The sequence below is a fragment of the Camelus dromedarius genome, chromosome 13 (genome assembly GCF_036321535.1).
Source record: "Camelus dromedarius isolate mCamDro1 chromosome 13, mCamDro1.pat, whole genome shotgun sequence".
Classification (NCBI taxonomy): domain Eukaryota; kingdom Metazoa; phylum Chordata; class Mammalia; order Artiodactyla; family Camelidae; genus Camelus; species Camelus dromedarius.
This window is the reverse complement of record NC_087448.1, coordinates 9,006,988-9,024,620: the sequence shown is the minus strand read 5'-3', so window position 1 is coordinate 9,024,620 and position 17,633 is coordinate 9,006,988. Positions and strand designations below refer to the sequence as shown.

The following is a 17,633-nucleotide window of genomic DNA, read 5'->3' as shown; positions in this document are numbered from 1 at the left end:
TATTTAGGTGTGTTACTCTCTTTGACTTGTTTGTTTGTTTGGTGTGAGATGGAGTGAAACTATTTTTTCTTTCATTTTGGTATCCAGTTTCTCCAGCATTATTTATTGTGGTAATCACTTGCTGTAAATTAAGTAACATTTGGTTACTGTCTTAATTATTTTGGTTTTATAGTAGGTCTAGAAATTTGGTACCATAATTGGTCTAAATTCATTGTTTTTCTTCGGATACTGTTGGCTCTTTTTAGATTCTTTGAGTTTTCATGTAAACTTTAGGCTTTTCTTGTCAACCCATCCCCACCTACACTCCCACCCCCCCCCCCCCCACATCTGATAGGATTTGGATTGTATTGAGTCTAAAGATTATTCTGGGGAGAATTAACATCTTAACAATATTGAGTTTTCTAGTCTATGAACTAAAGTGTCTCCTCATTTATCTACATCTTATTTAATTTCTCTCAGCATTGTTTTGTAGTTTTGAGTGTAGAGGTTTTGTTTATCTTTTATTAGATTTATTCCTAGGTAGCTGAAAAATTTTTATACTGTTCTAAATATTATTCTCTAAATTTCATGTACCTATTGATGGTTGCTTGTATGTAGAAATATAACTGATTTTTATATATTAACCTTGTATCCAGTATCCTTTCTGAATCCACTTGTTTATTTTTTTGTGTTTTGATTATCTAGTGCTGAGTGATAAACCATCCCAGAATGCAGTGATTTGAAACATTTCAGGTTGCACAACCATGTAAATGTATTTATTTAATGCCACTGAGCTGTACAGTTAAAAATGGTTACAACAATAATTTTATTTATACTTTGCCATAATAAAAAAATAACACAATATCTGTTTCTCGTGAGTCTGTGGGTTAATTGGATTCAGCTGGGCACATCTTTTGCCCACTAGGTGTCTGTCCACTGGGGCAGTAGTCATGTTGGGATTTGACTGGTTTGGAACATCCAGTGTTAGTGCCTTGGAGGATTGACTTGAAGGTATGGATGGCCAAGGCACTGGGGCAGCTGGGCCTCACTCTCTTTATTCAGTCTTGGGGCTTTTCCACATGATTTCTCCATGTGACATTTCTGTAAGGATATGACTTCTTACATTGCTTATCAGAGCTACTGAAGTAGCCATTCTTCCTTTTAAAAATTTAGGTGGCACAGGATCGCTTTTGTTACGTTATTATGCAATTATGTTATGTTATTATGTTATGTTATGCAATTATGTTATGTTATTATGTTATTATGTTATTATGTTATGTTATTATTAAGTTATTATGCAAGGGTGTGAATACTGTGATTTGTTATATTGGGGACCATTTTTGGATACCAGCTACCACAATTCATTCTCTGACCCCCAGTGATCATGTCCTTCCATAGGTAGAGTATACCTACTTTCCTTCCAAGACCAGAATCTCCTATTCAAACTTGGTTCAGATAAGGATGAGATTTGTTGTGTATGGTTTCTCAAGAGGGGTTCTTCTCATGTGAAGATCTCTGTATTTAAAGACAGTGTGACATCCACTCATCCAATATACAGTGATGAGAAAAGAATATAACACTGCAGTAAACACCCCCATTCAACATGGTAGAAAAAGGGAAGCACACACTATTCATTGGTTCTTAGCAGTTGAAAACCAGCAGTTTAAGCTGAGAGATCTCTGTAGGAGGTTTTTGTGGTAATTCTAGTGAGAGATGATGGCAGCTTGGGCCAGGGTGTTAGTAGTAGAGGCGGTGAGATGTGATTGAATTTTGGGTATATTTTGAAGGTAAACCAAATTTTCTAGAAGATTAAATGTGATATATAAGAAAAAAGTAAGGCATCAAAGATGGTTTTATGGTTTTGACTTGAGGAATTATGAGAATGGGACTTCTTTCTGAGATGGGAACGACTGTGAGAGGTGCATATTTTGGGGGAGGAAATAAGGGTATGATGTTGGATAAATCAAGTTTGAGATGCTCATTAGCTATCAAAATGTAGGTGTTGAGTAGACTGTTGGATATTTAAATCCATGATTTAGGGGAGTTATTTAGACTGCCCTTCCTCTAAGATCCTAGAGGCAAAACTAATTTTCCCCTTTCTCTGTATTCCCCATCTAGCACTTAATTGTGCTACTAGAGGACTACTTACGTCAGTTTATATTGAGCTATCTGACTTTCCTAGTAGACCAAGAAGTCCTTGAGGGCAGAGGCTAGGTCTTATTTATTTGTTGTCCCCAGCAACCAGGTGGTGTCTTTCATACTACTAATACTCACTAAATGTTCATTCAGTTGTGCAAAATAATTGTATTTCTACATCATCTTTTAGTTTATTTTAATTAACCATGGCATATAGCTGAGCCGATATTTTTAAAACGTAAGTGAAAGTGTTTCCTAGTAAGTTAAATAGGCAATGCAGTGTTTCCTATATCTGATATACACCTGGAAGGTTTTTTTTGTTTGTTTTTTTTTTACTTATTTTCTTCAATTTTAGTTAATTGATATTAGGTAATTTGTGCACATGATAAACAGTATTCTACAAAAACTAAGCATTTTTTCACCCTTGTCCCCAAGTCCTCTGGTTTCTGTCTCTAGGAGCAGACACTGTTACTGTTTTTTGGATAGCCTGACATTGTTTTTTACATGAGCTCTCACATACTGTGTCCTTTCTCGTACTGAAACTGTATACTGGCGATGAGAACGGCACTGCTCTATCTGATTGAAACCAGTGTTTCTGAACCTGGTCATGGTGTGGGCTGGATCCATGGATGCTAAAGGGATTGAGTTATGTGGAACAGTCTACTATGATGGAAGCTTTTTTCTGTAAGCAAGATATCTGGGGGATTTTTCATATTTAGTGCATGATTTCTGTAAAGGGCTATATTAAAAGTATAAAAAAACCCTCATGATGCTTTTAAGCATTAACTTCTCTTACAAGCACTTTATAATGTTGTCTGGTTACTTCATTTGTTTAATGGAATAAATCATTGTCAAATTATTTTTGTTTAATGCCTAGTAAATGATGGAGCTATTTAAAAAGAACTGCAAAACTACACAGACTTTAAAGAAACTTGATTCTGTGTATATATGAATCTAATATTTTACAGTTGGAAATGTGTCTGAGAATTTTTGCTTACTGTGGCTTTATTTCTTGGAGACTAAATCTGCTTTCACTAACGTCAACTAGAATTAAAAAAGGTAGAATGAATTTAATGTTTTAAAATATTCCTAGGTGTACTTCATACAGCCACTTTTTCTTTCAATCCTTTTTGTTTTATTGAAGTATAGTTGATTTGCAGTATTGTTAGTTTCAGGTGTATAGCAAAGTATTTCAGTGTTTTTTATATATATGTGTATATCTATATATTTATATAATCTTTTTCAGGTTCTTTTTTATTATAGGTTTTTATAATATAGTGAATATATTTCTCTGTGCTATACAGAAAATTCTTGCTCTTTCTCTTTTATATATAATAGTGTGTATCTTTTAATCCCATACTCCTAATTTAACCACCCTCCCTTCTCCTTTGGTAACCATGAAATTGTTTCCTATGTCTGAGTCTATTTGTTTTGTAAATTAGTTCATTTATATTATTTTTTAGATTCTACATGTAAATGATGTATTTGTTTTCTCTGACTTCACCTAGTAGGATAATCTCTAGCTCCATCTATGTTGCTACAAATGGCGATACTTCATTCTTTCTATGGCTAAGTAATATTCTGGTGTGTGTGTGTGTGTGTGTGTGTGTGTGTATTAATACACACACCACATCTTTATCCATTCATCTGTTGATGGACACTTAGGTTGCTTCTGTGTCTTGCCTGTTGTAATTAGTGCCTCATGCAGCCACTTTTGAATCTTAGAAATAAAATTCCAACTTACTGGCATTTCATTATTGTAATGATTTCCTTTGTTTGAAAGTATTTGTGAGGTTTAGTTAGGTTTTACTTGTAAAAATTAACTTTGTAGTCATATTAACTATTTATACTTTATTATATCTGTTATAACCATGATCTTTTTTGATTTGATATTTTCAGCAGCCATGTAAAATATTAAGATGATATTACCTGCTGTTTATCATGCATGAGTAAATAGAGTGACTTGCCCAGAGAGGTTGCATAGCTAGAGTTTAAGTTAGTGCCTCGTCTTTTGACTTCTAGAATAGCTTTTACCTCAGTGAACTTAATATATGCCTCCAATAATATACTCCTTTAAGTGAAAACAGACTAGTCTTTAACTAAAAATCAAATATTCTGTGCAAAAATATTAACAAAAAGCATGTTTTATGGTTGCCAGATTTAGCTAGTAAGATACATGTTAAATTTGAATTTCAGATAAATAATTTTTTTTTAAGTAAAAGTATGTCTCATTCAGTATTTGGGATATATTTCTATTAAAATTTTTATTGTAATTAAAAACCCCAGCTTATTTCACATTATTACAAATGGGAAAAAGCATAATGTTGTGTATTAACCCCAGACCTTTTACCAGTTTCTTGTAACAAAAATAAAGCAATAAAAATACCCATGTATAAGTAACAGACTACATATTGGGTGTAAATAAAATAGCATTTCCTGATCAAAATACATTATAATATTAACAATAAACAGATGTGCACAGTGACACTTGTGGCTCTCCTAAGCACCACTGACATCAAGAATACATTCCCTCTATTGATGCTCAGTGTCCTTTGCTCAGTTTCTACAATTGATTCTGTTATTTTCCCCATAGTATTGGAAATGTAACAGGAGAATTTTTTCCTCAAGTCTTTTTAATAAAAATATTCTACTGAGTTTTGGGGTGGTAAATATAAATTTTTCCTTCATTAGCATCACCCAAAAGAGGGACTGTATTTGAGAGGCACATAATACGTTCTGTGATGTCTGAGTATTAAACACCAAGGGGTGTTGCATGGAGAAAATGTTAATCGGGCATATACGTTACGGTTATGGCTGTAGAACTTTTCAAGTGGTATTGCTCTTTCAGGTTTTAGGTGATAAACATGGGAATGCTTTGTGGCTCAATGAAAGAGAGTGCTCAATTCAGCGAAGAAATCAGAAAGTGGTGGAGGAAGCACCAAGGTAAGAGCCTCTCCCGAGGAAAATTTAGAATTAGATTTTACATATTTCTTACATTTCTTTCCCATTTTAGCTAAAACTGCTTTAATAGTAATAGTAGAATCTATTCATGTGTATGTATTAAAAGTTTTTCTTTATTGAGGTATAATTGACGTACACAGTTGTCTCTTGAACAGTGCGGTTGTTAGGGATGCTGACCCTCCATGCAGTTGAACATCCGTGAATAACGTAAAGTGGGTCCTCCTTCTATGTGGCTCCTCCGTATCTGCAGTCCATCACCTGGGGTCATGTAGCATTGTAGTATTTAGTATTGACATGTACAAGTGGATTCTCAGAATTCAAACTCGTGTTCTTCAGGGGTCAACTGTTTTATATTAGTTTAAGGTTTATAATATAATGATCTGATATTTGTTGATATTGTGCGATGCTCACCGCAGTAAGTCTGGTTAACATCTGTCACCATACATAGTTTCAGAATTTGTGTGTGTGTGTGTGATAAGAACTTTTAAGATCTACTGTCTTAACAACTTTCAAGTTAACAATACAGTATTATCATCTATAGTCACCATGCTGTGCATTACATCTCCCTGTCATATTTATTTTATAACTGAAAGTTTGTACATTTGCACCTCCTTCTCCCCCATCACTAATCTGATCTCTGTTATCTATGAGCTTTTTTTTCTTAACATTTTTTTATTGAGTTATAGTCATTTTACAATGTTGTGTCAAATTCCAGTGTAGAGCACAATTTTTCAGCTACACATGAACATACATATATTCACTGTCACATTTTTTTTTCACTGTGAGCTACCATAAGATCTTGTATATATTTCCCTGTGCTATACAGTATAATCTTGTTTATCTATTCTACATTTTGAAATCCCAGTCTGAGCCTTCCCATCCCCCCCACCCCCTTGGCAACCACAAGTTTGTATTCTATGTTTATGAGTCTGTTTCTCTTTTGTATTTATGTTTTTTTTAATTAGATCCCACATATGAGCGATCTCATATGGTATTTTTCTTTCTCTTTCTGGCTTACTTCACTTAGAATGACATTCTCCAGGAACATCCATGTTGCTGCAAATGGCGTTATGTTGTTGGTTTTTATGGCTGAATAGTCTTCCATTGTATAAATATACCACAACTTCTTTATCCAGTCATCTGTTGATGGACATTAGGTTGTTTCCATGTCTTGGCTATTGTAAATAGTGCTACTATGAACATTGGGGTGCAGGTGTCTTTTTGAAGTAGGGTTCCTTCTGGATATATGCCCAGGAGCGGGATTCCTGGGTCATATGGTAAGTCTATTCCTAGTCTTTTGAGGAATCTCCATACTGTTTTCCACAGTGGCTGCACCAAACTGCATTCCCACCAGCAGTGTAGGAGGGTTCCCTTTTCTCCATAGCCTCTCCAGCATTTGTCTATGAGCTTTTTTTTTTTTTTTACGATTCCACATATAGGTGTGATCATACAGTCTTTCTCTGTCTTATTTCACTTAGTATAATGTCCTCAAAGTCCATCTATGTTGTTGCAAATGACAAGATTTCATTCTTTTTTATGACTGAATAACATTCCATTGTGTGTGTGTGTGTGTGTGTGTGTGTGTGTATATCACATTTTCTTCATCCATACATCAGTGGACTCTCAGGTTGTTTCCATGCCTTGGCTACTGCCAGTAATGCTGCAGTGACCATAGGGGTGCATATGTCTTCTCAAGTTAGTGTTTTCATTTTCTTTGGAGAAGTACCCAGAAGTAGAATCATTGCATCTTGTGGTAGTCCTGCTTTTAAGTTTTAAAGGAACTTCCATACTGTTTTCCATAGTGGCTGCCACAATTTACATTCCCGTCAGCAGCGGAAGGACAAGGTTCCTTTTTTGTCACATCCTTGCCAACCCGTGTTATTTTTTGTCTTTTTTAAATAATGGCCATTTTAACAGATGTGAGAGGAGACCTCATTGTGGTTTTGATGTACATTTCCCTGATGATTTGTGATGTTGAACACCTTTTCTTATACCTGTTGGCCATCTGTATGTTTTCTTTGGAAAAATGTCTATTTAGATACTTTGCCCATTTTTAAATTAGATTGTTTGGTTTTTGTGGTTATTGACTTGTATGAGTTCTTTATATATATATATATATATATATATATTGGGTATTAACCCCTTGTCAGACAATGATTTGTAAATTTTTTTTTCTATTCAGTAGGTTACCTTTTCATTTTGATAATTTCCTTTGCTGTGCAGAAGCTTTTTAGTTTGAAGTGGTCTTAATGTATATTTTCATAACTAAGTATTTGCCACTTGGTCTTTCTCAGTACTTCAGTGCATGAAAATGAGAGAATACTTCAAAAGGAAGTTGGGGTTTTATTAGAGGAGAAAGTTTGGTGGATAACCACCTATGACTCCCACAGGCTTCTAGGTAATATTGACTCTGCTGGTGTGTCTGGGCATGGGGAATGTCTGGGATACATACCTTCTAGGCTCTCCGGTTGGCAAAAGTTTCATAAAGTTGATCCTGAATTTCCTGAATTTATCCTACTATGAAAAGGCTTTTAGAGGCATGGTTCTTGGAGGTTTCTTGATTCTTCAGAATTACTTTGGGCACTTTGCCAAGCCACCTTTCATGTGTTTGGTGTAGCAGTTTCATGGAGCTTCATTTCTAATTTGATGCTAGGTTGGTATTTGTGTATATTCTGGTTTTCTCTTAGTTTTTAAAAATTCCCAGTTGAGTGTATATTGGTATTTTTAATAACCAGGCAGTAGGGAATACAGCTAGTTGCAGCTTTAATCATCTTAGCCAAGGTGTCTTGGTAAAATGTATATATGATTTCTGTAAAGCATAGGTCTGACTATGAATGAATTATTAATCACAGAGTAATGGTAAAAATCAAATTGTACTTTAATTATATTAGTTTTAAAAATATGATATGGTATAGTGGTTTTAAAACATGTTCCCCAAATCCTTTGCCACTTCTGTTGCTGAACGGGGGGAAGGATCTGTGTTCCCTCCCGTTGATTCTGTGCTCTGTGACTGCTTGACCAATAGACTACGCAGAAGTGGTGCTGTGCCCAGGCCTTATGAATCTGCCAGCTTCATCTTCCTGTCTCCTGTGACACTTACCCTTAAAAGCCAGCCACCATGCTGTGAGGAACATCCCGCTGCAGGCTACGTGGAATAGGGCCCTTTATCTCATGGCCCAGGACCAGGATGTAAGAAGGAAGGAAGAGGAAAAAGCGAAAGGGATGTTCTGCCTGTGTCTTTAGGAGAAGTCCTAGAACCTGCCCCTGTTGTGTATTGACAGTGATCTGAAAAGTTAGGGACTCTGCTAGGGAGGCCAGGAAATGTGTTTTTTCTTTAAGTAACCATGTACTCAGCTAAAATTCTAGTTGAGTGGATGCCAATAGAACAGTAACAGACTCTGACACACCATGTTTGCAGTTTTATGTTTTATCTTGTCTTGATACTTTCAATATAATTACTTTTTCTTTTTATTCTAAATTTACTCAAATGGGTGGGCCAGGTAGAAAAGTGGGCATGCAACATACACAAAATAAGAGTAGCTGTATAGTAATAATTGTTGCATATGGGAAACAGTTACATGCAAGTTCATTATGCTGTTCCATAATAAAAAAATTATAAAATGTTATCTACATAAAAAAAACAAAGAAACTGAAATATAATTACTATACATATATCTTGACACATTGTTGATGGGCCAGCAATGTTATAAATCATGCATAATTAATAAATCTAAATATTTTCTGCATAATACTTTTTATAGTTTTATTGTATTGTTATAATAGAAATCTTTACATAATTATGGGTTAACAGAGCTTACGTGTTCTACTGATAACAGTGATCTAAGGATTTTAGATAAAATATAATTCTGTTTGAGAATGATATATCACCATAAATGTATATTAAAGTAAATGGAAAAATTGAAGTTTCAATTATTTATATATGAATTTTTAAAAGATTTTTTCTAAATTTTAAATTATGTATGACAAGCAAAACTATAAATAATGAATATAAAATTTTTACAGTACTAAAAAATAAAATGTCATGTGAATCTTACGCATTTGAGAATAATTTTAATCTGCAAATAAAAAAGTAGTCAGTGTTTTATTTCTCAGAGCCTTTCTTGCATAGACGCAAAATATGTGAAAATGCAAAAATGGTATGATAATATTCTTTCCAGGGTTCATTGAAACCCTTTATTTGCTTGCTGGAAGGTGCTTTTTTATTGTGAAACAAGAGTTTTGAGAATTTATTAGACGCACAGCTGATTCTTGTTATTTGTGGTAATTATATTTTGTAAAGTCACTGTGAACAATGAATTAGTACATACTGAAGCATTGCTCCCGGGGGAAATACAGTTAGGTTTCTCTGAGACCCTAGTCAGAACATTTTCATCAGCGCATTAATACATAACCTGTTCTATATATGTTTCTGTTGAAAGACACCTTATTTAATACATATTGTTGATTCAGTAACATTGAACTCACAGACTTGGCCAGCACTGCTGTAATGCTGGCCTGAAGGGACCTTATCTAACACACGTTTTCTTCATAAGGCACATCTCCCAATTTTAGCTTGGAGAAATTTTGAATATATATATTAAATTTACTAGTTGGAAACAACTACTTGTTCTCAAATAGTTGTATATTTTATAAATTGAGTGACGTTGCAGTATAATGCGGAAAGTTCAAACGTTAATTTTATTGAAGCCTGAAGTTGATTTATTTAACATATTTTGCTTAATAACACAATAAACATGTATTATAAGCATATATAGAGCATGTAATATAAAACCTTAAGTTGATACAGATGGTCATATCTGAGTAAACTTTAAGAAAATTTTTGTCATGCACACAAAAGATTACTTAATTCTTGTCCAAAACATAGGAAATTACTCTTTCTGTATTTGCAGCATCTTTCTGGATTCTGAGACTCGAAGAGCAATGGGAGAACAAGCTGTAGCTCTTGCCAAAGCTGTAAATTATTCTTCCGCTGGAACTGTAGAATTCCTTGTGGACTCAAAGAAGAATTTTTATTTCTTGGAAATGAATACGAGACTCCAGGTAACAAAAGCTGTGTTTTTCATTCCTTGCAGTGTCTTTATACTTTTCCCTTCCTCACCACACCTTTTTGGTGTATAAAAGTTAAAAATTAACTCCTCGAAGTGTTAAATAAAGATTTAGTTTCTATGTGTGTGCTAAGAAATCTGTTAGAAATGACAGATAAGTATCAGGTTAATTTAATGGTGTCTAGCTCTTCTGCTTCATTACTGTTAATACTCCATGTAGGAAATTTGTTTTGTTTTTCCTTGAGTTTCTCTTGGTGAACTGCATTAGTTAGGGTTCATGTGCTGTTATGAGAATCACTCAAGATGTGTTGAATAGAAAGGGGTTAAGTGCTTACAGATCTTTGGAAGGGTTGGAGGAAGGAAGGATATTTGGAGTGAACTTTCAGGAATGACTCTCAGAACTGCCCCACCCAACCTGGTTTCCAGAGGCACTGACACCTCTGCCACAGTTATGAGGGTGAGAACTCAAGTGGCCACCATGGAACTGCTGACTTTAGGGGTATAATTCCTCAATTCCAGCCAACGTCTCAGGAAGCCACTGGTGCTATCAACTAACTGGTGGCTTTATGTCCTTCCTTCTTTCCTTTTTCTGTTTGATTTAAATTGTAAACTAAAATACATGTACAGAAAAGTAAGTCAGATACAAATGTGTAGTTGAAAAAATTATTATAAGCAAAAATCCATGTTAGCATCACCTGGATCTGGAAGTACCAAAATGCCAGCACTTGTTTCCCCTCCCCTCTGACTTCCTCCCCTTCTCAGTGATTCCTCCCCCATCTTCCTATTTACGATTCTGACTGAATTCCAAACACCTCCTTGTATTTCTGGATAGTTCTTTCTTTCAGTTATGCACACCTAAGCAATAGAACTAATTTTTAATTTTGCCTGTTTAGATTTATTTTTAAGACTTTAAATCAGTGGGACTTTATAATGTATAATTTTTTGTACGTGGGTTTTTTTGACATTATGCTTTTGAGATTATACCATGGGACTGGTCTTCATTGAGTATGGCAGAATTTATGTATCTAGATGCATTTTGAGACCAATGATAATATGTATTTATAGAGTTTGTATAGGTATTAACCTCAGTAGTTGTTGCTCAAAATGTATGGTACTTCTGTTTGGAATCACTTTTTTAGCCTATATTCCATTATTGTGAATATCTTTAGAAGTGACAGAATTGTATCTCTTAGAGATTAATTTGATTTTCATTAAAAATGTCTTTACATTGATGTATGTCTAATTAGATAATTAGCTGGAAAATCATGTTTTTGATTAAAATGAAGACTTTATTATGTCATGATGAGAATAGCTTGTAATATGATTTTGAAAACAATTTGAAGTGACTCCAAAATATTTGTATTTTATTCAAGACACAATAAATACTAGATGGTTTAGTTGAGGTACTTACCAGAGTTTGCAGAATTAAAAACCATTGTCTTTTTTTTAGTGCATTTTGTTACTATGTTCTAATTTTTTTAAATCCATTTATTTTTAAATTTTTTTCTGGCTCATTTATCTCAGCCCATACTTTTTTCAAGTTCGTCCCATGGTTTTTGGAATAAGACCTCTAAAAGTTGATATTTATATCAAGTAATTCTGTGTAATAGGTCTAAATCACTGAGGTACCAGGGAGGGTATAACTCAGTGGTAGAGTGCATGCTGAGCATGCATGAGGCCCAGGGTTCAATCTCCAGTAAAATAAATAAAATAAATAAATTTAAATCATTAGGTACCTACTTTTACACTTTGTATCATGGATGGCTTGCCAGGAAACTATGTTCAGTACCCTCAAAAAAGGTTATGAATGAATTTCAGGAAAAATGAAATTCATGAGGAATTTCATCATATTGGATTTGATAGTACCTAATTCTATGCTATTTAGTTGTACACTTTGATAATTTGTATCCCATTTAATGTTTAATAATATCTATTTTCTCTCTTGCATTTGCTTCCAGTGACAGTAATTCTGCTAGTTACCAGACAAATTAATTTTGATTTTTTTAGACGCATCTGTGTGATGGAGAGATATTTGGTGGTGGAGGCTGTAACTGAATGGCAGCATAAAACAATCTTGGATTTTATAGTGTTCAGAAAGCCATTCTTAGATATTTCAAAGACTTTTTTCTGATACTGTTTAAACAATTCAAATGTCTTTTTAATAGTAGATTTTCTGTTTCAAATTTCTTTACTAACCTTAAATTATAATACTTAAGGCATATTCACCAAATTCTGTATCTTCTGAGATATATGTTATCCCTAATTAGTGTTTCAGTTTGAGCCTGGAGGGCTATAATTTTCTTTGTTCCTTTTTTTTTTTTTCCCTTGAAATTTCCTGATGGAACTGTCACTTTTTCCAGTTTTAGAACTTGTACATTTCTTCTGATAATAGAAATGTGAGTAGCATCTTCACTTTGCTAGATTAATCTTAAGAGTGAAATTTGTAATAAATTCTATTTCTCCTTAAAAAGATGTAACACTGAGAAAGTCACCAGGTTTGGTGTGTAAATACTGGTTCTGTTGTCAGTCTGGTCAGAATTTATATGTCAGGATTATCTGTGCTATCCCCATATATTTTTGTTTGTTTCTTTTTAAAGTCACTGTTTTCTGTTGCTTAAAGATGAAATTCAAATGCTGTTGCGTTACAAGTCCCTTTTCTCCGTGGCCTTAATCTCACCTCAGAGCCCTCTTTCCTGCCAATGATGATCTCCTCGTACTACTTAGGAGAGTACTTCTTTTCCCTGAATTCAGTGTGACCTCTCTGTGCCTTTATCGTGTTGCTCCTTATGCTTGGAATGGTCTCTATTCACTTTTTCTGGTAGAAGCTCACATATATCTCCAACCATATTCACCTGTTTCCTTCTCTGCATTTGAAAGATGAATAAGTACTCTACGAAAATAGTTTGTTAAAATGCTATTTTAGTGAAATGATACATAATTTTGCTTAAATAATTTTAGTTTCTTATTTTATTGAATTAAAACACTAAAAATTGGTAATACTTGGTTAAAAGAAAATCTTAATTGTTCAGAAGAGTATACATTGGAAAAGCAACTCCCCATACCACATTTTTTGTATTACAACCATTTATTTTTCCTCTAAAGGCAACCATTGTTTTACTTAAAAATTTATCTTTGGTAGTGTTCCATACCTAATTTAAAGCATTATCTTCTTCATTTTTATGATTTTTAATGTTCAGTTGTATGGATGTACAATCATATAATTTCACATTGATAAATTTTCCAATATTTTGCTATTGCAAATAGTGCAATTATGAGTGACCCTTTACATCATCATTTTGCACATGTGGAAATAGAATTGCCTGGAAAATGATATGTCCTTTTATAATTTAGTTAAGTATTATCAAGTTGGCTTTTGTAAGAGAACTTCCCTGGCCAAAGGGTGCTTTGCCTTTGGAGCTTTGGATAGTGAAGCATGATATCACACTGTAGTTTTCCTAAATATAAGTAAGGGTGAAATTTTCTTCATAGATTCATTTCCTTTTCCTTTGCCTTGACTTGACTATTAAATCCTTTGTCCTTTGGGTTTTCTTGTCAACCTGTAGATAGTTTTTCATTTTTTCAGGAAATTAGCCATTTGTAATATTATCAGGAAGTGATGCTCCTTGAATATTTTCACATCTTTACAGAGTGAGGGATTTTTAACCAAAGACCACTAACACCTAGATTAAATGACAACTACATTTAAGAGACCGCTAGAGAGAAAGTCTTCTCTTTCCCCAGAACTGTTTGTTGACATTCTGGGTTGGTAAATAGAGGCTTTCCCCTTCTCTCCCCAGAAGGATTTGTTTACTTTACCTTCAAGAGCCAAGTTTGCTCTCTCTCCATAGTTGAAGAAGGGCAGACATGCCAGCAACTCTTATACAAAAGCTCTGAGTTATATGGTGGTAGATACACTCCTGTGGTAGATACACTCCCCTCTGCATGCACAGGGACATTAGGCCCATGGGGAGTTGGGATGTGAGGAATGGCGCAGAGATGCTCTGTGAGTAAACAGGTGCGTCCATCTCTGATCCAGAAACTATTTCCTGACAGGATTAACAAATAAATGTAGGTATAAAATATAACATACAATTTGTAGCACTTTTCTCTCACCTGTTGCCTATCTTTTTGACTTTGTATGTTGTTTTTTCCTTCCTCTACAGAAAATTTTTGGTTTTAAATTTTGCAATTGAATTTTGAAATCTCTTTGATCATGTCTGATGTTGTGACATACTTAGGCTCTTCCTCCTCCGAGATAACCGAAACATTTATCTTCCATGTTTTCTTTTAGTATGTATTTCATCTTTCTTGGTGAAATTTTCACTTCATTTGGGATTTATTTTATTTTTCTCAAATGGCTTCTTACTCGTCACAATGTTTTGTTTTTTTTTTTTTTTTTTGAGAAAGTAAAGTGAGGATTTAGTAAGGGATAGATAGTATGCTCTCAAGGGGAGAGCAGGCAGCCTCAGGTGAGCAGCTCCGTCACAACCACTATTGAATAAACATTCTTTTCTGCGCTAATTAGAAGTCATCTTCCTTGTGTACTCATGTGTATGCAGATGTTTACATCTGTTTCCTTTTTTAACCTGTTTATTCATGTGCTAGTACCACATTGTTTTAGATATTATTTCTTTTTATTATAATACAGTATCCAGTAAGACTGTTCCTTTCTCATTACTCTTATTTTTCCATATGTTTTTGAATTAGCTTATTTTCTTTATATTTAACAGGAGAAAAATTAAAATGAAATTACTGAACTATTTATTAGATAACTATTTTCTGCAGCGATATTAATTCCTCAAACATTCTTAATAATAAAAATGATTATTAAAATTTTATATTTTGTCATATTTTTTCATATTCCAATTTGAGAGTATATTGTCTCCTTTTTACAAGGATGAATGGAAATTGACGTACTTATATTTAATCCTGCGTTCCTTAACTCTTCATTTTTGCTGTTTTTATTATTTTTCATTATTATAATAGTACTGTACTTCTTTTCTGTTGGTGTGAGTCTCCCAGTTTGTTCATTTTACCTTTGTTTTCATGGTCACCATCAGCATCTTACCAGAGTTTTATGATTAATCAGTCTGCATTTTGACTTACCTTGTGGTTAGGTTCTTCTTTTTTTTAACCAAGAATTTATTTTTGAGAGGTATCCATGATACTGTATTCTTTGACTTCTTAGTTGGTTGATAAGGTTATCCTTATATTTGAAGAACTTTTACCCGGGTATAAAATTATAGGGCTTGAAACAGCTGAATTATCATGTCAGTGGCTTTTTGACCCAGTATCAACACTTGAGTTGATTACGCAAACCCCTACCACCCCCCCCCAAAAAAAAGAAAGAAAAGAAAAATAAATAATGGAGAAATGAGAAATCACTTGGAAGAGGGAAGCCTCTTTGAACTGTTGTGCGTGGGGAACTGCAGCTTTGGGCTGGGAGGGGCCACTGCTGCTGAGAGGGGAAGGGGCCGGAGGAAAGCTGTTGCTTCTTCTCTGCCTTTGCTTAAGGACAATTAATTATTGCCTCTTTCTCACTGGGGAGCCTTGTATTCATGATTCTGACCAAAGTTAACTCTTTTAGCTGAGTCTTTTAATGTTTTTAACATCTTGTTAATAGATACACCTGTACTGGTCCTTGATTTCTGCTTTTTCTATCAGCTTCCCTTTGTGAGAGATGAGGTATGTTACTGCCCTCCTCGTCACACCCATCCTCCTGCTCTCACTGTGTCATGATTTGGGTTTGGCCAGCATTTGGGATTTTATTATGATCACAGTGTGAACGCTATTCCCAGCAGTCATGTTGTCTCTTAAGATTACTTTCACTTTCCTGCACCATTTTGTTTTCTCTATAGCTGAAAACTGTCTTTTTTGTTTGCTTGCCAGCTTTGTTTTCTATGTATTTATCACTAATTTATCCACAAACTTGTCCTGTGTTTCATTAATTCAAGCACAGTGAGTTTTCTGTCACTTGCACCTTTTTGTGGAAATCTCTGGTTTCCTTCGACCCGCTCTAGTCTGGACTGGTTACCCTCTACATTTGCAGCATGGTTCTCTAGCTGAGATTTCCTCACTTGCCCTGATGGTTCCTAATACTCTCTTTTTCAACCTCTTTTCTCCTGGATTTTTGCCTTTAGCACTGTTGGTTTATTTATTTATTTTTTTTCCTGGAGCTTATCTTTGAGTAGCTTCCTAAGAACTGGTGCATGAGTGAAAACAACTATTTTAACTTATTACTGGGGGGAAAAAAAGACCCAATAGTTTTTATTGTGGTATAATTTGCCTATAATAACATTCACCCATTTTAAGTGTACAAGTGAGGTAGACTGAATGTTTGTACCCCTCCAAAATCCATATGTTGAAACGTAACCCCCAATGTGATAGTATTCGGAGGTGAGGCCTTTGGGAAGTGAACAGGTTATAAGGGTGGAGCCCTCGTTAGGGCGATTTGTGCTGTTATAAAAGAGGCCCCTCTGCCATGTGGGGACACAGTGAGAAGACGGCTATCTATGAACAGGAATTGGCTTTTACCAAAAACTGAATAGTTGGCCCCTTACTCTTAGACTTCCCTCCTAGCCTCCAGAACTGTGAGGAATAAGTTTCTATTGTTTATAAGCCACTCAGTCTATGTTATAGTAGTTTAAATGGACTAAGACAACAAGTCAGTAAATTGTTGTAAATTTACAGGGTTGTGCTACAAACAGCAGAATCCAATGGTAGAATGTTTCCATCACCCCATAAAGATCCCCGTAAAGATCCTCATGCAATGTGCAGTCTTTCTGTTTCTATTCCTGCCCCCAGACAACAACTAATTTATTTTCTATTTCTAGATTTGCCTTTTCTGGACATTTTGTATAAATAAAGTCATACAATATGTGATCTTTTGTGTCTGACTTCTTTTCCTTAGCACAATGTTTTTGAGGTTTATTTATGCTGTAGTGTGTTTCAGTAGTTCATTCTTTTTTATTGCTGAGTAGTAGTCTATCCATCATCTGTTTTACTTAGTCACAAGTTGGTGGATATTTGCATTGTTTTCAGTTTTTGGCTATTATGAATAATGCTGCTATAAACATTCACATACAAGTCTTTACATGGACAGATTGTTTCATTTCCCTTGGGTAGATACTTAGAGTGGAATTGCTGGATTGAGTGGTAAATTATGAAACTGTCAAACTGTTTTCCAAATTGGTCGCACCATTTTACATTGCCATGAGTAATGTATAAGAGTTTAGTTTCTCCACATTTCTACATCCTCCTAAACAGTACTATCTTTTTGATGGTAGCCATTCTAGTGGATATGAAGTGCTATCTCACTGTGGTTTTAATTTGCATTTCTCTAATGCTTGGTGATATTAAATCTCTCTTCATGTGCTTTTTGGCCAATTGTGTATCTCCTTTAGTTGAAATATCTAATCATATCTTTTGCTCGTTTTTAAATTGGTTTATTTATTTTCTAATTATTGAGCTGTAAGAATTCTTTACTAGGAA

At 34.5% G+C, this 17,633-nt stretch overlaps 1 protein-coding gene across 4 annotated transcripts in view; it reads left to right on the top strand.

Moving 5' to 3' along the window:
* Window positions 1-17,633, top strand: part of PCCA (propionyl-CoA carboxylase subunit alpha) — a 331,849-nt gene that overhangs the window by 126,601 nt on the left and 187,615 nt on the right. For all 4 annotated transcript variants that reach the window (XM_031466271.2, XM_010986054.3, XM_031466270.2 and 1 more), the window contains exons 11-12: window positions 4,964-5,058; window positions 9,987-10,137. In XM_031466271.2, the coding sequence (XP_031322131.2) occupies window positions 4,964-5,058; window positions 9,987-10,137 (246 nt within the window). The remainder of the gene's footprint in view (window positions 1-4,963; window positions 5,059-9,986; window positions 10,138-17,633) is intronic.